This window comes from Megalops cyprinoides, chromosome 12, assembly GCF_013368585.1.
Source record: "Megalops cyprinoides isolate fMegCyp1 chromosome 12, fMegCyp1.pri, whole genome shotgun sequence".
In the NCBI taxonomy this organism is placed as follows: domain Eukaryota; kingdom Metazoa; phylum Chordata; class Actinopteri; order Elopiformes; family Megalopidae; genus Megalops; species Megalops cyprinoides.
The window spans coordinates 28,637,073-28,663,947 of record NC_050594.1 but is presented as its reverse complement, the minus strand read 5'-3'; the positions used below and the strand labels follow the sequence as shown (position 1 = coordinate 28,663,947).

General features: G+C 45.1%; 1 protein-coding gene across 1 annotated transcript; it reads right to left on the bottom strand.

Annotated features, from left to right (window-relative positions):
* Positions 1 to 368: 368 nt before the first annotated feature.
* On the bottom strand, positions 369 to 26,632 carry LOC118787324 (coiled-coil domain-containing protein 9B). Its single transcript, XM_036542843.1, has 14 exons — positions 26,369 to 26,632; positions 21,126 to 21,233; positions 20,070 to 20,174; positions 19,605 to 19,754; positions 19,213 to 19,359; positions 15,881 to 15,958; positions 11,212 to 11,396; positions 8,195 to 8,244; positions 6,450 to 6,503; positions 4,425 to 4,521; positions 2,118 to 2,151; positions 1,043 to 1,796; positions 865 to 947; positions 369 to 499 (listed from the first exon to the last, which is right to left on the bottom strand). The coding sequence occupies exons 1-14, from the start codon at positions 26,465 to 26,467 to the stop codon at positions 473 to 475; spliced, it is 1,971 nt and encodes a 656-aa protein (XP_036398736.1). The 5' UTR covers positions 26,468 to 26,632; the 3' UTR covers positions 369 to 472.
* Between the last annotated feature and the right edge of the window lie 243 nt (positions 26,633 to 26,875).

Sequence of the window (26,875 nt, the reverse complement as noted above, 5' to 3'; positions counted from 1 at the left end):
TTTCCCTAAATTTCACTTTCCCAAAAAACCCAGGTGCCATTTAAATCACTAATTCACGTCATTCACATGGTACTGCACTTAATTTAGTTGAATTTTAGTAGAAGTTAATTCAAGTATCTGTACTAATGTTATTAGAAACTTAAAGTTGAGTAAGGCTTTGAATGAAACAGACAGCAAATCTACTTAATTTGCAATATGACTAAAACACTGAAGCATTAATAGCTTATTTAGATTCAGCTACATAAGAGAAATAAAGTGCTTGTAATCAATGTTTGGCCAGACCCAAACAGAAAATTAAGCTAAATATCAACTCCTATCTTTATATTTCCATTTTTCCACTATAACCAGGAGCAATGCAGAGCTCAAACTAAATGATGAAAACACTTTTGTTTTGCTTGTTTTGGTTTCAGTTTGTTGCATCCTTAACCTCAAAGAACAAAGGTATACGCAAGGAGCTTCTTCATGTTCAACTTTACACTATTTTCCCATTTTCCTTCACCTGAAAAACAAAACCAAAGCAAAAACATGGTTAAAATAAGGGCAGTTAAGATAATCATTCTAGCACATGCAACTTATTACAGATCAAAACAGAATTTTGAAAACTTCACTCCATTTATCTCAGCACCGATAGCACCATCATTTTGTCCATCTCAGAGAAAAAGAAGATGAACCAGTTACTCAGTAACTAAACCAGCTGAGGCTGCAGTAGTGTCTGACAAGTACGCAATGCATTTGCCTCTAATGATGCTGAACATACCGTAACCTGCCCCCAAATCACCAGGCACCCGGAACACTGTGAGAATGGAATGACAATGGATGAATTGGACTCCAGATATCTCCTCTCTGTGTAAGTCCAGTCCTCACCTTGTCAGTGCTGGTCTTGTGATAAGGATGAGGGTCTCCAGAGCCTAGGCTCAGTGCAGAGAGAGTCGAGTCAATCATCTCTTCTGAGGAAATGAAAGCACCACAGGGACTCAGGTTACTGGAATATCTTTGGGAAAACCAAAGTTACAAAGCTACTACAAAAGAACTGCGCAAATACCTGGGGTTCTAGTGGCAATGTTCTTAGAATGTTTCAGGGGCTGGTCATGATCTTCCTCTGAGGGAGCAGCTGAATTTGCATCCATGGTTCTGTGATCTGTCTCTGGATTGGGAGTAAGACCATGCATGTTGCTGGGCTTGTTTTCATCTGTTTCGGTTTTGGGAGCCTCCACCAGCCCTTGCCCCTCTGCCTGACATTCTGCCGGAACACCGCTGAGAGGTGCATTGCTGTGGGGAGGGTCAGAGACCCCCTGGTCCTCTTTCTGACTGTCACCCTCCTCTGGAGCCCTCAGGTCCAATTCTGGGGCTGGCCTGGCCTCCTCGTCACCACAACACGAGGCTCCTTTACCAGCCTCTGCTGCCTTGGGCTGAGGCTCGGAGGGAAGGGGGCTTGGGCTTTCCTCATCAGCTTTGGTCTCCTTAATGGCTTCCTCTGAGAAGCGAACCTTTTTCTCAGAAGCTCTCCGCGGTTTCGGTGCTCTGTCTCCCTGGCTGGTGGCTGGAGTCCCTGAGGCTGCATCCGCTGCAGGGCTCTCCTGCCTCTCACTACGGGCAGCATCTGTGGGGACATCTCCAGCTCCCTCAGAGCCACCGCTACTGACCGCCTCCTGAGGGCCTGCGGCGCCCATGTCAGGCGGGGAGTCCTTTCCAATGTTTGCTTCCTTGCTCTCTGCCCCCGGTGTGGAGCTGTCCACCTCAGGGTCGCCGAAAGCATCCAACTCCTCTAAGAACTCTTCAAAGCTGGTCTCCAAAGTCTAGAGGAGTGACAATGTCCCATAATATGTATTAAGTTATCAAGACACCCATTTTGAAAAAAAAAAAAGACTTCAGTATGGTAATGTACGGCTGTTCTGTCAATTTCACATTAGTCACAAAAAAACATTTCTAAGCTAATATCTCAGATTTTGTTGTCAAAGATGAAGGTAAAATATATATAATGAAAAGAGTGAACTCAACAAGCTATATTTATATGAACACTACTGATCAATACAGAATATACCAGTGATTGGGCTAAGACTAATAACCTTGAAAAAACACAGGAAAACAGTTGACCATACACCAGATATATGACTGACCTGTAAATGTTCCTCTTCCTCCTTAGCATCCCATCTGAAATTCCACAAAACTTCTCGTTAACAAGGTTCTTATTTCACATCAGTCAATTAAATCAATCAGTCAAAAATCAATCAACCAATCAAGTATTGCGGCCTCTGCTGCCAGCTGCCCCAGAAAGCCTTTCAGGCTTTGCCTTTGGCACCAGACAAATGGATTCTAGAATGTGGCAAATCATAGGACCCCACACGTCATTGCTTCCAACAATTTAAGAGTAATATACAATGTTTTTTGTTAATAATAACAATAATACTACAGTGCTAATGATACTAGCACCCAGACCAAAAGGCTCCAAATTGGGGAAGACTCAGGACAGATGTACTTGCACTGTAGAATGATCATCAGCACTGATTGTTATGATGGCGGTGGAGAGCCGACTCCAGCCAGACTGTAGAGAGGCCTTGGGCATTCGATCAGATGCGCCACACTCCGGCTGCTGGGCTGGAGCCATGAGCACCTCCCTGCTCTGCACTTTTCCATTATGTACCGCGGCTGACCTAATAGTGCTCGCCCACACCAATGAGGCCTGAGTGCACTCTACCATGTCATCTACGTCTCCACTGGCACACTGGCACGACAGGAGACACTGGCACCACAGGCCTCATTTCCACAAGCACCACTAAGAGAGGATAAAAGCATTCAAACTGGTGATACATCGAAAAATGAAGCCTTTTCTAAAGCAATAAGCTCGCCTTTGGTCTGTATAATTGCAGGAGGAAAGGTTTTTAGAACACACACACACACACACACACACACACACACACACACATACACACACATCCATCCCAGGCTGGGAGTGGAGAAAGCAGTAGCGATGGCGTAAGACTGTATTATTCACTGTGTTTGCCAGAATAAGACTATTTCAAAGTGTCCTTCTGGAGGACACAGTGGGTATCCTAAAAGTCACTGCATGAAAGCAGAAGGAGGGCAGGCACAGCAGAAACAGACTCCTGCGCTACGCTCTAAAGCCTCCTGACGGGACCGCTGAGTCACAGACTGAATAGTTCCTATTCTTCTGACTTCAAGGCAAAAAAAAATGTACCATCGATCAAAGAACAATGATTAACCCTTTCAATGCATTTTCGGACCAACTGGAAAATTCTGAAATGTCTTTTTTTTCCAGTTTGATTTTAAAGATGATGTCCAGAAAAAAATCCCCTTTAAACCCTTTAAAACTGCCCATGTGTAGGACACACAGTACAGCCAGAAATGCACAGTGCAAAATAAAACAAATTAATGTGAGGTCACATATTCACAACACATTTTGAAATGTACATCAACACTGGTTTCAAATGAACAACTTGTTCTGTTTCCATTAAATGACAATGATATAAATTATGCTACGCTGGTGAACGGAATACACCAGCAACAAATAATACCTATGAAGTGACTTAAAAGCATTCATTACACTAACAATAAAACGATACTGACTACCATTCTGTCTAGTTTTTGAAGCTTCTCAGATTATTGAAATAGACAGCATTCTGCACCATTGTGTTGTCAAAGCTGAGCATGTAATCAGATCCTAAGGATTATGTTTCATTCAAAGCATAAATGGATATGGTTCTTCCAATCTGAAAAGCTCCCGCTCAGAGCCATTTTAATAATCACACTGAAATGGTGTAGATCACAATAATCTACATACAAGGATAAATTGTCACTGTAATCCAACACTATTATTACAACCATTCAATGATTTTGGCCTGAAAATAGGACAATGCTTTTAGACTAGCTCTGACGGATTATATCATCTTTACAAACTACCAATAAATATTTTTATTTATTATTTACTATTCATGTAATGTATTTAATTCACATATTTTCATCTAAAAATGATATGTCACAGAGGGTACACATGACTAAGGCTTACTCACTTTCATGGAAATTGAGTTTTCTCCCAGACACACTCCTATTCTATCTAGGCTAATCTATCTAGGTATGTATAGCTGTGATGTCTGACATACTTTATAGAACCAAATCATTGAGGTTAATAAAAATTCCCCTTTTCCTCCACTTTCCCAACTGCTGAACTGAAGTGTGATGCCAGTGGGTCAGATTCAGTGGGAGCTTATTTCAGAGGGAGCCAAATCTAAAAACAAATGCCATTTATGAAGCTTTATGAAGCTCACTGTAAACACTAGCCACAGACAGGAGCAGTGAGAGTTGCCTCCTTTTCTGAAGCAATGATGTGACTACTTTTTTCGGGTGGAGCATCCCCAGGTCAGCTGTAGCAGAGATGGAAAGGAGGCACGGTGAGCACTGTGACTCACCTCCGGGCCCTCCCAGTCAGACGGTCCTTGCCCTTGGCTTTGCTGCTGACTGCTGGCAGATTTTTGCCACCCTTGTCTCTGTTTTGCTGTGGGTGACCTTGGAGGACCGGAAACATCATTTCAGACCACAAGACTGTGGGTGTTAGCCATTTTCACTCTCTCGGTAATTCAACTAAATAAATTTACATTTATTCCCTTTTCAAAAACATATGTCGTTACCAAGGTTTTGTGCCATCTATGTTGACAACCCTACCCTGCTGATTTATTGAAAGCCCCAAAGCTAACACGAGCAAACAATTACAGCTACATTAAAACACAGATGTTGTTATCTAATAAATGGCAGGATGCATTTAAGCAGTGGCTTTTAATATCAAGCCATGATTAGTTCAGAAAGAATAATATTCTGTATTAAAACACCTGCTTGTAAGTCATCATACACTAAAAGTAGGTAAAACTGTATGTCCTCTGCATGCAGCCATTTTCCACCAGAACACTTAGCACACATTAGGTGAGGTGAATGGGGGAGGGGGCACCATACTCTTTGCTATGGGATCTTTACTGACCAGAATAAGTCAGGACCTCAGTTTAATGTTTCATGTTAGAAAGCACGGTGTCCTTGTCACTGTGCTGGTTTTCTGCTTGGTCCAAAGGAGACGCTACATCCTACCAGCCCACTAACACCTGCTTTAGCAGCAACCCGATTTTCCCTGGTGGCCTCCCATCCAATTACTAAGTCCAGCCACAGTTAGCTTTGGCAATCAGACAGGAGAAAATTACAGGGTGGTATGCTTGCTGGCTGAAAAACTGGGGACTTACAAGACAACAGAAAATACAAAAGCAATATCCAAAAAAAATGTGCTAGAAATGTGTTACAGGAATGTGGAAATCAGCTCCAGTAAAGCGCAAGACAGTGACAGACGTTTGTTTATAGTCCATAGGAATATTAGTGCAGTGAGGGCAGCAATATCAATGTATCAAATGTGGCAAATTGGGATCAAGTACATTTACATTTTAAGGTGTCATATTCACTCCGTTATTAGGCATACAGGTAATAACTGTCTGGTTTATAATTTGGAAATGCGCAAGGCAGGCATTGACATTTTGATACAGATAAACTAACCGCTGTAGCAGCAATCATTTCCCTTGGAGCATGCCTACATATTTTAGCTATACATAACGTGCAGATAATTGATTGATTAGTTGTAGTTAGAGACATAACTATCATTCACTTGCTTCAATCACTCAATGAGTATTAGTGGCATGGATAGCTATGCAGTCATGAGGATATCACACTTTCCTTGCATTTAACACTTTTTAACAACTTGAAAGGTCTCTTTTTTTCTGTCGTAACGCAAATCAATAACTAGAGGAACAACATAACACACAAGACAAAGATATAATGTATTCTCAGATCAAATGTTTGAAAAGCCTTTCATGAGCAACTGATCAAGTTGCTAAACAAAGAACCGGTCACAAAGTATTGTTTTCTACAAATGATCAGTATGCTCCTACAATAAATGCTCCTTACACAATAAAATCCATCTTTAAGAAATGGACAAAAACAGGGAAAAGGTTCCATAAGATGATTAGATAATTTAACAAGCCCTTGGTTTTTACAGTATGTATGACTGCTGCCAGCAGTTAAAATGATGACTTAAGATGAATGAATTCCTACATTATTAACACAATATATTTAAAAGCTTTGCAGCAATTATTTGGAAGAATTACTAAGAAATGTACATGACGACAGGGTTTGGATTACAGAAAAAACGATGTGTCACTGAAACACATAACGATTACAAAGACAACTAAAATGCATGGACAGGATGTAACACTGCCAGGGAAGTTTGGTTTATGTGCCATCATGTTAGTCAATAAGAGGGTTGGTGAAACAGACTTTCACTCAAAACAGAGATCTTGAGCTAACACTGGACATTTTCAAAAGCCATTTTGTGAAACAGAATCCTGGGACAATTTCATTCGACACCATAAATAAATAAAGTCTGATACAGATCTGATATTTACCCCGTGATTCAGTGGCAGGCCTTGGATGACCTCTTCTTGGATGACCTCTTCCTCCTGTAAGAAATAACAAAACAAGTTTAAAGTTGTATGCCAATTTGTACTACTTACATAACACTGCACTTCATCACGAATGTGCGAGTCTCTATGCTTAAATGCTTCATTAATTCACATTATTATGAGGATACTTTTCAATTCATATGAAGAAGTGGGTATATATCTGTGAAAATGGAACTTCAGGGACCCCATAGCATGTTGGTCGGGGCTGTTTGCTTGATGGTATCAAACAGTCCAATCTTACTGTCATATGATACCCTCTCAAACAAATAATAAGGTCAGTGGTAGAAGAAAATGGAATATTTTTGAGAAAGAAAAGGAAGCAGTAAAGAAACAAAATGAAATCTGCCTCACATTTTGGTTTATGCATTTACTACTTCCTAACTTGGGATTTTGCCCTTTTTTCTTACACTGCAAGTTGACAAGAATACAAAAACGAAGGAATTCAGAAAATGACGTGTTGTAGATAACGTGGTTCAAACCCCGACCAGAGAGCTCAGTTTGCACTCAAGGCGAATGCCTTGCTAACTGAGCCCTGGGAGAGACTTTTATGGGCAGGCTTCAATGAAAAGAACAGATTAAAAATAAAAATTAGCATATCCATAAAAAACTACATTTCATAAACAGCTGGACTGGTTTGCACAACATTTATGACACCTACCTTTTAAACATCACACTCTAAACTAAAAAAACTTGTTGATACTTCAAAAACATGGCCACCACTGGCTAGTCAATTTGAAGTATTCATTTTAATACAGAATTATGGGTAAACTATGTTTGAATTAGATACAAAATTGACATATCTATACAAGTCTGTAGAACACGTAACTACATCAAATTCAGGGAAGACCCGGTACGGAATCTGTACCATATGACCAGTAACAGATTCAGCATTGGGCCTTCCCTTAATTTCTTTTTTACTGCTCTAAATACACATGTTAATCCTGAGAGTAGATAGCAATCTTCATACTCTGACACCAATAATGATTTCTGACAGCCAGTTTGTGCTTGACTCAGTCATAGCTGCTTGGAGCTATATCGTCATTACTGATATCAGCCTTCAAACTGATGGAAACTCCTGTCTGGTGTTTCATGATTTCAGGCATATATTGCTATCTGCATTAAGCAGCAACTGTAGCTAGCTGCTACTTTTCTTATGATTTCTAGGATGTGATGTTCATTGGTCCATTCGTCAACAGAATATTGAAAGAAAAGAAAAAAAGCAACCAATTCATCCAATTCATAAAAAGCTTTTTGGAAACTACCCTGTTCAGTGATGCAACTGTCACCGTTTTATACAGTTATCAAGTTTTCTACTCCCAGCCTGTGCTTATGACAGGAAACCACCAACAGCCACTGAGAGTTACAGTATCTGCCATGAGACCGAGTCTCACGCGGAAAGGCCGAAAAAAGCTAAAATACATTATCTCTAAGCTGTCTTTATGTAATCTCTTCATGTTATTTAAGGCTGTTAATATACAAAAATGTGCTCTTTTTGGTTGATTTTGTAGTAGTGTAAAGAAAAACCTTAGTCTATTATCAATTGGATTCCTCAGTTCTGTCTTGTCTCAACGTGGAGTCCACAGGGTTGTACAATTCATATCAACCAAGTAGTACGTGTTGTTTATTTTGCAATGAAGTCATTAATATTGGGTGTCTTTATATACAATTTCCATTACTGAATTCCTCACCTCTTGATTGATTCCCACGTTCACTTTCTCCATGAAATCTCTCCCCAAACCTGTAGAGAGACAATGTAATTACAGCAAATTAAGTGCTCACGCTGACACACAGCAAACCCCTCAATCAGACCCACATCTCTGAAATGAACACAACACGCGTCTTCAACCACAAGACATGGACAAATTGTAACCCTGGCTGCATTTCAGACGTCTCCTCAACCCTCACTCTGTGGGGATGTTTTCTTCCAGAACGAGTGGGACATTTCTCATTCTCTTCAGTCTCCGGTGCATCATCAAACCTTTCCAAATAAGGCAAGGCATTCCAACCTGCACTAAAAATAGTCCCACTTCCTTTGCATCATTTACCCTCAATGCCTGCAGTTTATGGCAAATTTAACTAAGCGTTGGCCGGTCCGGGGGAACATGATTTGCTTTTGGAAGCGCAGAGATGAAGGGAATTCTTTGTCTGCTGTTGCCTGAGGACACATTTGGGAAATGACAGAAACATTAACGTAGGCTGAGAAACTCCAGCTGTACTTCCAAGGAACATTTCCTATTTGTCAATAACAAAGCAAACCTACACATCACTTGTCAGTAATAACAGTATTGTAGGCTTTTAAACTTGTTTCCAAATTAAACATATATCTAATTCTACTGTTATTTTCTTAAGTCAGTGATGTACTTTCCCAACTGAGGAAACTGCAATGTTCTGTGGCCCACTTCACATTGCTTTCATTGTGTTTAACTGCATGTGGATCGTTGCAGACTCCATGGAGGTCACCACTGCTCTTCAAGTTCTACATTTCATTGCTGCTTTATAAAAGCAACATGTGACTCCAATTGAGGACATCAACAAAAGCAGGGAAAACTGAGGTAATTACATCAGGGAAAATTTTATCAATTTCATTAAGGAAACAAGTATTTTCAATGAGATCAAATAAGTTAAGTGTACCCAGTTGACCGTTAACAGTTTATTCACTCTAATCTTAAGTCAGTAACAAAAGAACATATTGCTTGTCTGATGCGAAATGACATCTAAGTTTCCTCGACCTCCAGTGTCTCCAACATTTCCCAGGCTCTACCTGGACAATGGTTCAATAAAGAGCTTTACTCTTTTCACTTTTCCATGAGACCTGAAGCATGAGAGCACAGTTCTAAAGCCTTTGCTGACATTCTGGGCATGCCTGGGTGTGTCTGCTGTAGATAGGAGGAATGAATCTGAGAGACACACTCAAAACGCTGACAATGAACAACCTTATTTGCAAGAATGTGCCTCTTCACCCAGTCTCTTTCATAACAGCACTTCTTGCTGTTTCAGACCTTACTCAATTCCATTCCCCTTACATCCATGTTATTAATCCATAGCTTGATTGAGTTTAGCCTTGTGACAGGAGCAGAAATCAGTATCATGGGACAGGACAAAGGCAAAAGTAGGCCTTATAAAATTCAGAAAAACATCTGCTGAATCAAAAAGAATGCAGAGAAGACAAAACTGAATTATTCCTGTAAAGGCAATATTTAGGCTTTGGGTAGCATGATGAAAAATTGCATTCTCTAAATTACATTCATTATGGTTTATCACCACCTTTTCAGTACTGTCTGCGAAACATTTTCTGTTCTTCCATTCAGCAGCTACAGCAGAAGATTTAGGACACAATGCGTTCGATCAAATCACTGCAGTAAAAATTTGCTGCTGTCAGCCAAGAATTCTACCTCCATGAACATGCAGTCTTAAAGATACCTTCTTAGGCCTACAAATTGGCAAGGTACCAAAAGAAATATGGAATATATTTCCCTCTTATCAGTTATTTTCTTACACTGTAGACCAAAAATGGTAGTGACACCACCAGCAATCTTCTAGTTTCTTCCAGATAGCAAATGACAGCAAAGAGCATTCCACAAACGCTGTGCAAACAGCACCCATGGAGTGCTCTGTACTTATATTAAGTATGCAGTCACATCCCAGCCAGTCAGCAAGCCAGCACAAAACCTTTCAGCTAAACCTGCAAGCTAGATGCGCACACATGTCGAAAGTGACTTACGACGATTGTAAATTTGTTAAAGGCGAGTGCTATGGAGAAGCAGCAGGTCGAGAGAGGATGTTGTACATCATGCAGAGTGACGTTGCGTTTCAGTGGGTTGTTAGGGTGAAGATGTACCCCTGCAAGCTACATTCGGTAACGGTCCCGCAGAACAAACCAATGAGGAAAATTAAACCGAGGGTACAAAAAATGTTACCATGTAGACGCTTCTTCTCATGGTCATAAAACACACGTTCACACACACATTTTCTCTGTGGATGATTTAACAAATGACAGTGATGTCAGTGAATATTTTTCTTTTTTTTCTGATGGATGTGTCCACCATCCATTTTTAATTTCTGTCAGCGTTTGAAAAGTAAGAATTCTAAGTGAAATGTGTGATGACGGATTTGAATAGTGAGTACACACACAATGCAAACATACATTTTCCTTTTCAGATACCAAATATATTTCAAAATACAATATAACAGATTAACACAGGGTGCTTGGTGATGTGAGCTGTGTATATCTGTGCTCTCCACATTTTAACTCAGAAGAAAGGAGGAGTGTGGTCCATGAGCGTAAGCTGTCAACAGAGGATATGATGTCTGCACATCCTGACTGTATATCCCCATACAGTGTAGATTGCCTCAGCTCTGCCCCCGTATGGGGTGCCAAATCCCCCACAGACAGTGCTCTGACTGCCATGGATCCCCCCCCCTTCATTAGAGCATGCACATTACCAGAGGCAAGCGGAAGCAAACAACCCATGAGGAAAAAGCCATGCACAAACAGCCTGCTAATGTAAAAAAGGACAGCAGTAACATCACACAAAAAAGACCCCACTCATTTTTTAATTATAACTAATTTATAATTCAAATGGAAACAGAGCCTCAAACATGCAGTCCAAACAGAAGAACCTGACATGCGTGAACCGAAATGCTTACGGAGATTGCTTACGCCGCAAACTGCGGCCCACGGTGCAAAAAATAAACGGCAGCTTACATATTCTCCGATTTGTCCATGTCCCATGCTCTCCTCCACTGGCCCTTGGCGTTTTTGTGGCGCGCCACGCGCTCCCGGTCGATCTGCTCGCGCTCCTTCTTCCAGCGCAGGTACTCCAGCTGCTCCTCCTTGGACGTGGGCACGGTGAGGTCGGTGTGACTCTGCGGGACAGACCCCTCCGCATCCTGGGGACACACGCCAACCCAAATGACTACACAGGCTCCGTCGGAGGACACATGTGGAAAGTGGTGAGTAACATGTCCAATACAGAAACAGATGGAGATGCAGCTTAGGTGGACAGACAGACATAGACAGACAGACAGGTAGATGGACACAATGGTGTTGTTATGTGTCAGCCTGCGATTTGGGAAATAATTTGGAAAAAGGCTTTGAACAACATTGCGTAAAAGGTACTTTATTTTCCCTTTTTTTCGTGAAATTTTGACAGGAGGCCAGTCCTGCCTAGCACAGTAAGCAGGTGTTCTTGGACAGGCTCCACAGCCACAAACAGAGGCACTGAAAAGCTTTCTGAACTGCCAAACAATTCAGTGGCTGGGCAAAGTGGGGTCAGCTAGTGCTCACTGTTCATTAGTAATAAACAGGACACAGCTGAACATGAAGCTCTATGCTAGAGCTAGCACAGGGAATGACTGTAGATCTGGAAATTACACTGCAATCCATATCTGCTTTTCCACTGACCTGTCTGAGCTGTAGGTCTGTTATACCTGAGGTAAGGAGGAGATATTTCCACAGAAAATTGATGCGAGTTGGTTACTAATGTAATTCCAGTTATTTTCTGCCCTTGACAACAGATATTCCTTTACCCAATCCTAACAAGTTATTGAGAATTTTTATTCTGATCCTGTAACAGTTGCTAAGCACAGAAGGTGCTTTCCCCCTTGCGTCTCAGTGCTTATATTCTGAAGAGTACAACCAATAAGGATGTATCCTGTCATATGCTCATTAGTGAGAGTTTAATAGATAACAACGTCTCCCTCATAATCCCCAGTGTCACTTATCTGCTTGTGGCCACTGACAAACAATACTGTTATTTTACACCAAGTCACATGGATACTCTCATTCTAGCCCATGCATTGTGACACAAAGTACAAAAGCAAATGAGGAATATTATGCACAATAAACACTTTGAGCATAATATGTAAAAAAAGATTCTCTGGAGGACAACAGAAAATAGGTCGGCCATTAACAGTATTGATATCAAAATGAAGTAACAATAAACAATTTGGCCCATGTAACCACACACTGAACAAGCACCATTTCAAAGAAATGCTACTCAATGTTTCCTAAATTCTTAAATGCAACTTGGCCTTGTGTTTCTCCATCTTACCATCTGAAGAGAATCTGGTCTTCAACACCTGAAGCTACATGCCATATCAGCATGGAACAAGTACCATTTGCCACAATTATTTTGCTGTTGTCTCTTCAAAATACAACAACCAACAAAACAGCACAATCATATGATAATCATTCAAACGTGCCACATGACCTGGGTCATTTATTTAAGTTCTGGGGTAAGCAGAATGTTATCAGTAGAGGAGACCGCATCAGCGGAAATGCAGACCTCTGTACCGGGCCCCATTAGAAGTGTGCATGCATGTGGGCAGGCGGCAGGAGCAGCTCAGCCTACTTGGCCAACAGTGACTGGATGCCGCTCTGCGGAGCTCTCCCGTGTCCTACAGTGACCCCGTCTCTCACAGACAGAGAAATGAGAGGAGACCCACGGATCAGCCACTCCGCACGCTCATCACACCGACGGCCCTTCACTTCATCTAACAGCGGGGCAGCTACCAGACAGAGCGCAAGAAAGCAGGCTTTTCTAAACTGACACTGCAGAAAATATAAAGCACTCAGGTCCGATAATCATAGTGTCTGAGTTTTGAAGACCTGTCAAGTGTATGTCTGTACATGTGTGTATGTGTTTTGCTGTGTGGGTGTGCATGTGTATGGCTGTGACCATGTGAGTGTACAGTGTGCATTTCTGTTTGCCCTTGATCCAGGTGTGAGAGAACCAACAGCATGCCAAGCTTATTCTCTGCAGGGGTGCAGGATCACCTGCTGTACCGCAGACACCTGCCTTACAACCTCATTCCACTGCACAGACACATCTAAGGCCCACTGAGAGAACACACACCTTGCCCGGCCAGGACAAGCATCTGAGTAGAGACTTGCCATATTAACGTTCTTACTCTATCTCCATAGCTACTGCTGAGTTATAAGAATACGTCAAAATTACTGGTTATTGAAAATGTGAATACTCGCATAAATTGTGGGCATGAATTGCAGAGGAAGAGGGACGCGCTACCAACTCTGGACAGCCAAAACTTTTGGTTGAGGGCTTTTACACCACCAACACAATGCAATGTGGACCCGTCACTGGACTGAGTCACTATTATTCTCCTAAGACCTCTATATAACACACACTAATTTAAATCTAGGCCTACAGTATTCTGTTATTCGCAAGCTGCTTATACGCAGACATATGTCAACAGTGTTAGCTGCTGAGCCTCACAGCTGTTATATACAAAATTAATGACTGTTCGTTTACAGAAGTCAGCAGCCATTTGTTTTCGTTTTGCATGAAGATGAAATGATGGCAAAGACATTCGCTGTACGTCCAGAGGAGTAGGCTGGAGGCTGGACGTGGGAGCTGTGAGGATGGGCCTTGACTGAAAGTCAACCTCAGTTCCCCTGCAGCATCAGATGACGCAGCGCACCGTCTCAGAGCGACTCTGCGTGCGGGGTAAGGGTGGGGGGGGGAGAAGGAGTGTGAGGTGTTGTTTGTCTCAGAGGCAAGGGCCAATCAGAAGCAGGTAAACAGGGTGCCCACCTGCGGGCAGGGCTGGCAGAGCGCGGTGTCTGTGCCCTGCCCTGTTTTCCTCCGTTTCCCCCGGAGCCGGGGGACGTGGGGACACACAGGAGAGCTCGGGCCTGTGACTGTTATTCCAGGCAGCCTCCCCGCTCCCAGCACTCACTGCAGTCCCTGATCAATTACAGCTTTCAATTTACTGTGCCAGTGGGAGGGCCTGCGCACCAGGAGGAGCAACACGGATGGAACAGCTTCACCAGCTCACATACAGTAATACATGCACACTTGTTACACTAACATATGCAGTGTGTATGTACCACTGTGTGAATGCATCAACTGTCGGCAGCATGAACAAACATTTCAATAATTTCAAGGCTCTAAAAAGGACTGGTATTTAATAAGTCAAAACCAGTGACATTCATTTCTGACCTTACATACAGTACACTGTTGTCTCAGATGAAAACACACACACACACACACAAACATACATTAACATTACTATCAAGCTCTTGACGATGGTGGCCATCATTAAAACCCACAATGCACCACCCTCAAAACAGCCAGCTGCATGTTGAGGAGAAGGACGCATTAATAAATTAAAGGTTAGCAGTGCTCTTGGAAGAAGGGGGACTAAAAACCTCCCTCTAATGCCATGCTGGCTTCTTAAAAAAAACGCTCTGGCACCGCATGAGCATTAATTTTTTACAGTCTCCAAAAACAGACACAAACAGGAACACAGCAAGTCAAGCATGACATCTTTTAATGTAGCTTACTCTTTCATCTACACATTCAGGTTGTGTGCCCTACCCTTCCCACGTCCAGCTCAACACTCTATCCGGGGACATAATCAACACCGAATGTCACCCTGGCTGCAAAGACTTTTTCATCTATAACCACAGTAAGGTGACTGTACCTCAGTATCTGAGTACTAGGTATAATGTGAATCCAGAGTATATGTGGGGTATTCAATCACTATCCCTTGTCTGAGGAGGTGGGTTTTCATGCAAATTCTGCAGTAAGAGCCACACAGACAGGAAGCAGGTATTTTTCATACAGCTGATGGTTATGTCACATTTACATTCCCGGATATATGGACTGTAGGCCTGTCAAACATCTCCCTAACTGAAACTCACCTGTGACAATTGACCTACGACAGCTGTGGTTGTTGCGTTGTGTTTCTACACCAGAATCACACAACTTGAGAGGAGGTCCCTGAGTTGGGCTGTGGAGCTGATGAAAGACTTGCGCCCTGACAGGCTGGAAACGTCCATGATGGACAGCGCAGAGACTACACCAAGCTAGGCTTTTTTTTCCATTCATTCTCTTTTCACTGATGTGTTACTGTTAGGATTGAGAAGTTTTTGCTGTCAACAAGTTATGGATATTTTCTCAGTATTCAACAATTATAAAGGTAATATTCTCCATAGTACTACCAAACATTTTCCAAAATTGAGCATCAGCTGCATATCTGTACAGGGTTGTAATGTTATCTAGCAAAGCCGCTGTTACCCAGGAAGGCAGAATCTTGGATGTGTGGATTTATATTTCTACCATGAAATCAAAAAGATTATGATAATACATTTGGGATTCCAAAGAAAACTATATTCACATATCTCTCTGGCAGCAAATGAATAGCTTGTAATTGATGTGACTGCAAACAAATCAAGCTGTCACTTCGGAAGGCAAAAGGCTAGCAATGGGACCAAGTGGAAGTGCCTTTAAGGACATCACCACCCACCCTGAGGACATTACGAGTAGCTACAGAAAAAGCAGCCACTTCAGGTGGCCTGCCGTGGTTACATCAGTGCTGAGCGCTGGGTGGGTGGGGGGGCAGACTCTTACCTGGTGGTAGGGGTCACACTCCGCCAGCCACTGGCTCTCTTCGGCCACACTCTGCAGCTCCTGCTTCCCCTCCTCCTCCTACAGAGAGACGAATGACAGACATGACCCCCGGTCCCGCCCCTTCAGGAAGCTGTGTAATCCAAGCTGCCACGGTCACGGCATAACCCCTGTCATCTATGCCAGCGCCAAGGTTGGCTTCAAGTGATCCCTCTGTCTTAAGTGGCTTAACTGACTCTTGACACAGGAGCTTTTGGTTTTGTCAGGAGAGTGACAAGAGTCTTGCCTAGGAATGACGTCTATGAAGCTGATGTTTACTCATATTTCAGCAATTATCTATTTTGAGAGCTGAGCTTTATTTGGATAAAATGGAAAGGCTGTATATCATTGTGGGTAATATTCCTTAAAATATTTTAAGGAATATGTAAATGATATTATAAATAATATTCTTTATTATCTAGAACAAGTACATTTTTACAAGATGACTACATTCATAATGATCTCATTATTACTCTCAGATTATAATATACATTAATGGAACCGCTGTGAAATACTGTAATATTTATGTACGGATATTACCACAGTACTATGATGCATGATTCTTTCACAACCCATTATTTTACCCTTGAAGTCAGGGTTCAAATGGATGGTCAAGTATTTCCAGACAAAGGGAGAGGGAGAGAAAAAGCTAAATGAAAAATGTCTCAGAGAGCCAATACAAACAGAAACATGAAAATAAATGCATTGGGTGATATATAAGATATTGCTTTTTAAACCCCAAATGTAGACAATTAAATAAACATATGTGCCTACAAAGCTATGTTCTCTCTGACTTCTGCTTTTTCTGATTTCTGCTTGTTATGTCTTCTTAAACCAAACATGGTATTGGAGTGACTTGCTTTGCAGGAGCCAAGGAGAAGTCACATAACCAGTCAGAGAGAGATATATCCATAAAGAATTCAACAGTGCCCCCAAGTGGACAAAATGCAAACATTACCCCAAGGCCCTGTCTTCTCCAAAAACTGCATTGTGAAGTCTCTGCACTCAACCACAAAATCTTGCAACTGTTCCCAACTTACAAATGACATGAATGCAGACACACAACATTTCTGATTGCCTTCATGCAGGATTTTCATCTCTCTTGTTTGATGTTTTATCTGTTGTTGGTTATTTTTATCTACAAACATTTGTCTCCACATACCAAAATGTTAGCAGGTTGCCAGCAGCAAGTGACTGTCGAATCCACTCAACAATTTAATATTCTGTATGTGGAAGAATATCACGCAGCTAAAGCCGTATCTAGTTAGACTCAGCTTGCTTGGCGATGGTTTCTGCATAGTAAGTAAGACCAAGGTTCTCACACCGCACTGAGGTGTGACAGGCAGGCTTGGCCAGGAGCTCTCAGTTGGAGCCAGGAGGCTGCTAGGGGACCTCTGCTCCAGCAGACCGGGCCGGCGTTAATGGCGGTCCCTGGGAGGCATTGGGAGTGCCTCTGGTGCAACACTGTGCCTCAGCCTTTGTTCCAGAGCTGCACAAAACAAGGCCTTTCTCATCCAGGCCTGGCACCCCGCCAGGCCCTTCCTATCGGCAGGCATAATGATCCCATTCAGAACAAAACAGCAGCAAAATGTTAATTAGATTAAATCGTTCTCTTCATTCTGCTGGGAAACAATGAGCCCAAGGAAGGAGGAGAGTCTGTGAGTAAGAGCTCACAGCTTTCTGTTCCAGGAGACTGAAGTGGTGCTGGTGCCAATCTTCCTGTTCCCAGTGACGGGGCACCTACAGCGGGTCACCCACACCTGTGTGGAGTGCACCAGACCATTCAGCTTTTGACATCAGGTCTTGGATGGGAAACAGGTGACGCACAGCTGAGAGAAGCACATTACTGAAGCCGCGCTCCTGGAAACTGGGGAAAACGGTTTGGAAACGATGTAGAAGATGTGAAAGCTCCGTGACCTGCTCCTGACAGGGCCTACAGATCTACCCACACAGCTACTAAACGAAGAAAGTTTCTGACAAGGTCTAGAAACGCCGTCATGCACGGGCTGAAAGGCCAGGCCAGGGCTTTTTCAGCAGAGACGGCCCGGCTGTGTTTACAGTGACTCGGTAACTGCCCCGCCCTGCCCTGCGTCACCAGGCCGGCTTTGTGACTGGCGCATTCCTCTGCGGCTGCAGCTTTAAGCCCCGGCCGGTGCGCCTGTTGGCGGCTTCAGCAGCAGCAGCTGTTGTGTGGGGGCTTGGCGCGGGATCAGCGGATCAGAGCAAGCTCTGAGTGACCCGCAGAGCCACGCTGGTCACCGCTCTCCCTCCGGCTGCAGTCTTCCACAAACATTTCCACAGGCTGCTGACAAAACAACGCGGGTGCTAAATTTTCTGTCCGCATCAGATACCTTGGAGAAAGTTATGAGGATCCCTTTAGGGCTGAGCACCAGAGGCAGGACCTCGCGGGATTTATTAGAGGAAATTCGGTCAGGAGGAACCGGGAACCGCCCCGATTTCTGCGAGGCTCGAGCAAACTCATGGACTGAGAGCTCATGACAGTGCAGCAGAATTTCCAAACAGGGATCCACGTCAGAAGAATTACAATGCCTAAAGATGCAAAGGGAGTACAATTTCAACTGCTCTACTGTCACATAGTACATTCCGTTCCTTCAGAAGGTCAAGACGGGGCAAGGCAGAACACAAAGGAACTTCAGCTGAAGCATTAGCAGAGTGGGAAATTGACTGAGGACACACCAAGGAATGCGGCATGCGTTTGGTGGAAGCACGCAGGCAGCTGCCTTCACGCGTCTCCCCACAGTCTCATTAGGAATGAAAGGGAGCGCGCTACAAAAGGGCCTAACGAGGTGTATTTATGGCCGACGCGCAGCGCTCTGAATATGCATCGCGAGGGCCGCCGTGCCGCTCTCGGCTGCTGCGCCAGGCATGCCGCAGACGCATCCAGGCCCCCCGGCTCCTAGTTCATCACCGCCCCCTGCTCCTCCCCCTGCCCTGCGGCTTTTGTGCTGGAACAGAAAAGGGGCGGGACTCGCCCAGACGTCTGACATCTATGTAAAATAAGAGTGCCGCATGAGAGGGGACAGACGGAGGGAGAGGGCTGCCAGGCAACAGCACGCGGACGGGGGAGAGAGATGGAAGGGGGGATACCCTAACACACCAAAGGCCCCGGCCGAGCCAGAAAATAGGCGTCTGATCGATTATCTACGGTTACACGCCTTTGTCTTCCTGATACACCGCAGCCTTTAATGGTGCCGGCACAAAGGCCCCATTTTAGTGCAGGCTTGCAGTCCCTGGTTGTGGAATGCGTCAGGTGTCTGTGATGGTGAGGCTCGCACCTGAGACCTTGCGTCCGCTTTGGAGGGCTGGTGATGCCTCCCTCTCCTGACATACTGAACATCCTCCTCCTCTTCAGTGAGGTCCCTCAGGCCCCCTGGGCTATGGGGGTAGGTCTGCCCCCTCTTCTCACTTACAATCCTCTTGCCCTGCAGTCAAGGAAGCACACTGTCAGCCTATCTGTCACCAAGATGGACAACCTCTCTATTTTCTTATGGTAACTTCTGCAGTGACCCGCTATTGTCACTGATGAAAAAAGTGTTATCAAACAGCACTACAGGCTGATTTAAAGTATCCGATATTGTGATAAACCAAAATGGAACAGTCATGTACATTTCTGCTTTTCTTAATAAGAGGATAAATGAGGCGATTCCTCTTCAGCCATAGTGCTTGCCTTCGTGTTGCCAGTCATGGTGACCAGCAGCTGCCGCCGCTTGCCCCGTCCCATGCTGAATGGGTTTGCATCCGCCTCTGAGGGCTCCTGGCTCCCCCTCGGGCTAGGCGGCTCCCCGCTCCCCGGCTTCTTGGTCACAACACGGGCCTCCTGCTCCAGCACACATAAAGAGGGGACAGTAAAACACTGGAACAGAGTGACCGTCTTAAATCCAAAACACGTCTCATTGCTGCTGGCTATGGGTGGAGAGGCAGAGAGTACATTTGGGTCCCTGGGTGGAGACCATGAATCATGAGGAGAGAGCAGCAATCTCTGCTGCTCTATTCCCCACATTAAATTTAACTAGTACATTACGACATGACTCGTAACCAACAGGCTATGAGGTGAGGTGACATCTGTGCCATCACCTGTTTTTCAGACAGGTGAAAGAGAACGTCTCCACCTGGTGGCGGGAGGGATACATACGTTGGTGGACTTGTTGATGGTGATTGTCAGGTCCTCTGCTTTGCCCTTGCGGCTCTGCATGGCCATGCCCTCCTGCTCCGCCCTCTTCTTATCCTCCTCCACTTCCTGTGAAGGACAAACCAGTCCAGGGGGCAAAGTCAAGACGAGACATTCAAAGTGAATTCGGTCCAAAGAATGAACTCCCTCTTATCTAGCGATAAACAAGAGTGGGTTTACAGTTAACCATCCGACAAGATATTCACAAATAAACTGCTATGAGGCTTGAGCTCCTCAACAGCTCATTTTTCAGTGTGCTCCATGTAGACATCGACATGAAAAAAGCCTGACAATACTGAACTATGCAGTGAAAATAGAACATATTGGAAAGATGATGGAATCAGGAGGAGAGTTATGGTGGCAAGTCAAATAAATAATAATGAAATCCTTTACACTGACTTTCTGAGCTTACAAAAAATGAGGTATACTTTACAAAAAAAAAAAAATACTGAATTCTGCTTATAGGAGCCTCAGATATAAAAATCAATCACTTAAAATGATCAGAATCGTCAGATGAAAAGTGATCTGATCAGTGATCAGATCAAATATGAAATTTAAAATTAAAAAAGCCTAAAAAACAGATGATCAGCAGCTATATTCTCTTCTAATAAAATTAAGATCTACTGATCAAAACAAGGTCTGTCCTCTTCTCTGTCCAGAGAGTGTGCAATAGTTAGCCAATTCAGTCAGCTTTTTTAATTATGGATTGATCGCTTGCCGCTATCAGCATCTCAGATGTGCTGCACACAAGGTTTTTTCTGCTCTTTGTGTCCATATAAAATGCTCCATTTACCAGCATTGAGCCACTGGGCAACTCAACGTGTGGAGTCCGCAACAATATTGATCTGCAGATAGGCACGGTGCAGTTATTTACATCCGTTTCTGCCTCGTCTGTATGCCGAAGACAGCGCTGGTAAAACGGTCTTAAACGAAGCCTTCGGTAAACGCACTGATTTTTCCATGTCATACGTCGCAGAAGGAAGGGGCGAGTGTGGAGGGGCAGGACCCGCGGCCTCTCACCTGGTACCTCTTCATGAGGGCCTCGTTCTTCTTCCGCAGGGCCTCGATCTTCTTGTCCAGCTCCGCATCCTTCTGCTCCTTCTTTCTGAACATGACATCTGTAGGGCTCTGCGGACCACAGTGCGGAGAAATGACGCGTTAACACGGGACGCACGAGGACCGACGGGCGGCACGGCGACTGGCCGTCGTCACCTTACACGCCTGCAGCGCTTTAGGTCAGCGTTAAACGTGTAAAACATCATACGCAAACACATACACACAACACAAATACATCAAAGCAAAAACCTGAGGACTTGCGCCTCCTTATTGTATCTAACTTGCTTCTATGTACCTTCGTTTGTCGAAGGAGCTTTCCCTCGCAGTCATGAACCCAAATTTTTCTTCCCTTATGCACGCATAAAGCAGCGGTTTTTTTTAAACTGAATGGAGGAATTTAATTATCATATGCAGCAGCTCCACCAGCTGAGCTTCTATGCCCCTTGAGTGAAGTAAGGGACTTGGAAAACAGACATTTCTTACCTCATTCAGAAATTATCCTTCAATTATTGTAACAATACTTATTATACAAGCAAAGGGTATTGCGCATTATATTGAAGCTACTGTATGAAAGTGCAGTCTGAAATTGAGCCTTTTTAAATAACCCATTCTGTTTTGCACAGTAAATAGTTCTGTCCCACTGTGATTCCAGTTTAATAAATTCCTGAGATTCAAAACACCAGTATCAATGACGACGAGATTTTGTTTCACACTCTATGCATAGGAATAGCAAATGGGCAGGGTTTTTCAGTGAAACACAAATCCATCTTATTTCACCCTGCAAGGAAATTGTTAACAAGAGAGAAAAGCTTATGTCAGAACACCCACTAATTTGGCTAGCAGACCCTGAGACACGTTCATTCCAAAATTTCACACAGGCGATTTATTAATGGGTAGAAATCTGGTGAATTGTGCGATCTAAATCTTCTGCAGGAACTATTTTTCTAACAGGAAAATTACTAGTACCTGGAATGTTAATTCTGTGTGGGCACTGACCTTTCACCCCCTCAGTTTCAGCTGACCAGCCTTACAATCTTACAGATGGACGGTCTGTGGGGTCAGTTACCATGACGGAACACTAGTGCCTAGCATCTAAAAAATCCTGATGATGTCAGCACTGCAGCTCTGAGAAGCACGCTCCCTTGGACCACCTCATGCTTCTCATTAAAGCCTCGATGAGTTCTCACATGTCCGCCACAGGGCTCGTTACTGGCTTTTAAACAGAAGATCACGCTCATGTGAGGAGGCTCAGGAGCCTTTTTGCATTTGGTGAACAGAGGTGTATTCATATCTGCTGAGGTTATCTGAACTGAGAGCTAGCCTGCAAGCTAACATTAGCCTCTCGTGCTAAAAACAGAGCAGTCTATAATTAACCCACAAGGAAGTGATTCACCATGACATCATTTGTGAGACTGAACAGTAGAATGGGACCTACCCTGCTACATGCAGCTCAGGCCAAATCTCATGGCTGTGAATCTCCAGCTGCCTTTTTTCAAAGAAGAACTACAGAGGCATGGGTTGGCACTGTCCACTGCCCATGTATCGCTCCAACCCCACTGCTGCTTTGATCGCTCCATTTTATTTCCAATCCCCAAGGTACCAGGCAATTCATTTTATGATAGCCAAGCCTCTCAACATTGATTTTTTCCAGCAGTCAATAAACATTCCTGCACAAAAGCTATGTGAACATTCAAAACTAGATCATTTAATTTGCACTTGACGCCAGACTGCTCAATGCCTGAAGGCTGGCACTCCAGACAACGGTTACCATGATTGCAAACGCAATCGTTCATTATTTACAAATATCTTACTGTGCTTTACTTATCTAACCATCCACATAATCAAATGACCCTTAGACTTAATCACAACAAAATGAAATGTTACTGTTCATTTATTTCACTGAATTGGGAGGACGCACTAGGATCCAGAGGCTGGAACCCACACAGCTGAGATCACTGTATTACACTGCATTTGTGTACAACCCAATAGAGTAATCAATGCAAGGGAACACTTCCTGGTGTCCAGCTTGGTAACAGAGCCATGGGAAACTTCACAGGGCCTTACCCTGCGTGCAACGTCCCGACCGCCTGCTGTGGTACCCACAACTCCGAGCTGCCACATTCCTGTCTACCCCCCTCCACAGCGTGGGCCTCAGGACGCATTGGAAATGCTGTCACTTTAAACAGCCGCGGGGCGAACTAAAGGGCACATATCTGACATGCTTCGGGGAGTGAAGACTTGCCCCGCGCACCGGCCAGAGCAGAGCAAGCCACGCGCCTCCAGGACTCCGGAGAGCGTGCTGGGGCAGTGGGGCAGGACAGGGGGAGGCCGGGGGCCCCTGTACCAATGAGCAGTGTGGTGGTGTGACAATGTCAAAGTGTGGCACCGTCTGACGAATGAAAACAAGCATGGCTGGCATCAACGCTGATTCAAAGACCTCAGAGGCCTCTGTGAAAGAGGCGTTTTGTGCTTGTTACTCTAAACGCAGCCCTGTTTGGAAATGCCACCTGCACATTAGGCTGGCCTCACCGCGACAACTTCTGCAACTTCATCACACAGGAGCGCCAAAGTGAGACGAATGCAATGCTGCGATATGCTCACATGCTGCCAATGGCTATTCTTCATACTAAAAGCCCCACGGCACGCAACACACTAAAGCCGACACTAATTCAGAGGACAGGCACTCCACTGTCATCTGAGCAACTCGCAGGCACCTCTCAAATAACAGGTGAGATGGTGAGATGAAGAGATCCTGCCAACATGCTCATCCACCACCCAGCGGGAACCATGCCAATATGTCCCTCCCAGGCTCCCGGTCACCACAACGACACAGCTGGGGTCGAACCCGGGCTGCGTGGCTCCGCCTGCACTCGAGACCAGCGCCTCACCCACTGAGCCACCTGGGAGCTGATGAGCATAAGGCTTTTAAACTCTCCCTTATGCACTTCTAATCCGCAGCTCTTCTGGAGAAATCCTGTGACAGCGGCAGGATCAGGGCACTGCCTTTGAGGCAAACGTGCATGTGCAGAAAGGCAAAGAGCGGCGTCTTTCATACTGCACATCCAATGGCATGCACTCCACGCAGCTGATGTAGGGATAAAAACGCCACTTTGACTTCAGTCGCACTCCCACGCAGGCGGGTGTCAGATCTGAGGAGACAAACACCTTCAACTCGCTCTCCTGCGCCAGGCCAGACGATGCTCCCGGTGCTCATGGGGAACCTACAGACAAGATTCCTCAAGTGCACAAGATTCTCTCATCTCTGCGCACCAAGCATTAACTACAAACCGATACGACACGCATGCATGGCGAAGGATACTGAGATGGCAAATGACATAGCTCAAAGGCTGCTGTCAAACCTCATGTGTATCATGAAGGTTAACAATAAAGCCCTGATAATCCTCCTTTGCTAACAGCCAAAGCAATATGGTCTTTACGGTTAAGTAAAGCCCCGGTTTGCAGCAAAATGACCTGGTCCCCAGAGCTATGCATGCTGTTATCCTGTGGGTATAATCTGCTTCCACATCGCAGATATACAGTATCTCTTCATGAGCGCTCTCTGATGGAAGAGAATGAGGGTATACTTTCAGGTTAAACTGAGGTTAAATTTTAAGAAAGAATTTTAGACAATCCCAAAGTTTCACATCATTAGGACAGAGGTGCCAGAGAGCACACGCTCATCAATGGAAGACTTACAACTATTTTCCACTCTTCTGAGTATTCCACCACAGAAGCACAACCCACCATACAAATGACTTGCCCCCTTTTCTCTTAGCAGAACTCCACCACTGCATCCCACGAGCTGGCAACGCCATTCTGAGAGCGAGACGCCACCCCACGGCTCAGACGCAGACAGATGCTGCGTAAGCGGCGCGGTGGAGGGAGCCGCCGCGAGGGAAGCCCCCGCCGACAGGCACGGCGCGCCTCCGGGCACGAGCTGGGCACAGCCCCTCGGCCCACGCGGCGGCGTCACCGCGGGTTTAAAAGGGACCATCTGCGCCACGAGGCAGACGGCCGGGCTGCCCGACGGGAGGGGAGGGGACACAGCGAGGCTGCCACTCACGCGCTGTCGCCACAGCGACGACAAAAGAGTATCCCCGCCGGGTGGAGGGATACCGTCCATGTGTCACAAAGCGGGACAGTGATTCATCTACGGGCTGGATTCAGATCCTTCCACGCGGCTCCACGCTGCTATTTTCAAAAGGGCGCCCGTCAATTCGAGTTCTGCAGCATTGAAATGACACTGTCTGGTATTTTGGATTTGGACCATCGGAGCTGGTTTGCGGTCTCATTTTTTAAAAACCCCAAAGATGGGAGGAGATCAAACACAGCAGAGAGCTACTGGCACTATGCACTATCAAAATATATATTCAGTATTGACAACATAGTACTGTTAAAATACTGACTGCTGATGGACAGCATTTTGTTTTGAATGTACACTCCAAAACAAGTATTCAACATCAAAAAATAGGCTATGAACAGAACACAAACATAACCCAATGCAAATTACATCCAGAAAAGTTGAACTTACAAAGACTGTGTGCTATGCTACGTGACTGAACTAAACTTTGCTTGAGAGTTTCTGCTCACCGGGGTCTCCCACCATTCCAGGCCTTGACACACCGTTTTAGGAAAAAGGAGAGGCGCACCAGGAGACCAGGCGGAGTGCGAGGAGTGCGTGAACATCCGTCAGAGGGGTAAAAGACAGACTGTGTCGTCGCTGCAGAGAGGGACGCAGCAGTGGTGGAGGGGGGGGGGTGGGGGGAGAGAGAGCGGGGGGCAGAGTGAGAATAGCACCCCTACATAGTTGTGCTCTCTGCAGGATCCCCTGAGAGGCGGGCAGGTCCTGAACCCGCAGCGGCTGGCTCACGCGCGCGCAGAGGCTCTGACGCTCAGCCGACGGCGCCGGGGCCGAGGCAGAGGCAGAGGCCGCCGGAGCAATGGCTGGCAGGACCACTCATCCGAGCCCGCTATCTGACACCCCGCGTCCACGCCGTCAGCGAGACAGCGGCAGGGGGAAAAAGAAGCAGCGCAGGCGAGAACGGCCGGGCTCTGAGAGCCTGCATCTGGCCCAGCCTCTGTATTCCTTTAAACGGCGACAATCTTTACACAGAGAGGGAAAGAACGAGACAGAGAGGGGGAGAGAGGGAGAGAGGGTGAGAGGGGGAGAGAGAGAGGGAGAGAGAGAGGGAGGGAAAGGCACTCACAGGTCTGTGCATTTTGGATGTCATCGGCGAAAGCTGGGCTCCTTCCAAACGCGAGGCAGCCGGGAGAGGCGCGGGGAGCTGCATGGAGTCTGCGATCATGCCTTGATTACAAAAAGCCAAGTTGGGCTGCCAGCCAAGAAGCCTGACAAATGCACAGAGCGCCCCTGCGAACGCATTTCACAGCGCCTGCCTGCTCATTCGCTCGTTCTCTCACGAGCACTTGCTCTCGGTTAAAATTACCCTTCACACCCCCTTCCCCAGCCATTCCCCTCCTCCCTCTGTCCGCCGTTCCCTTACTCACCACTCTGGCTGCCCCCCACCACACCCCCCCCTTCACAGGATTTAAAGGGACACAGAGTTACCGTAACACATCAAAACACTGTTAACTCCATGTCAGCACTGAAATGCTGTCTGCTTATACTGAACAGAAAAATACAATGATGAATCCATGACACTGTTCACAGAGCATGACTAGCCATAGACCACTCCATATCATCGAGTCCTCTT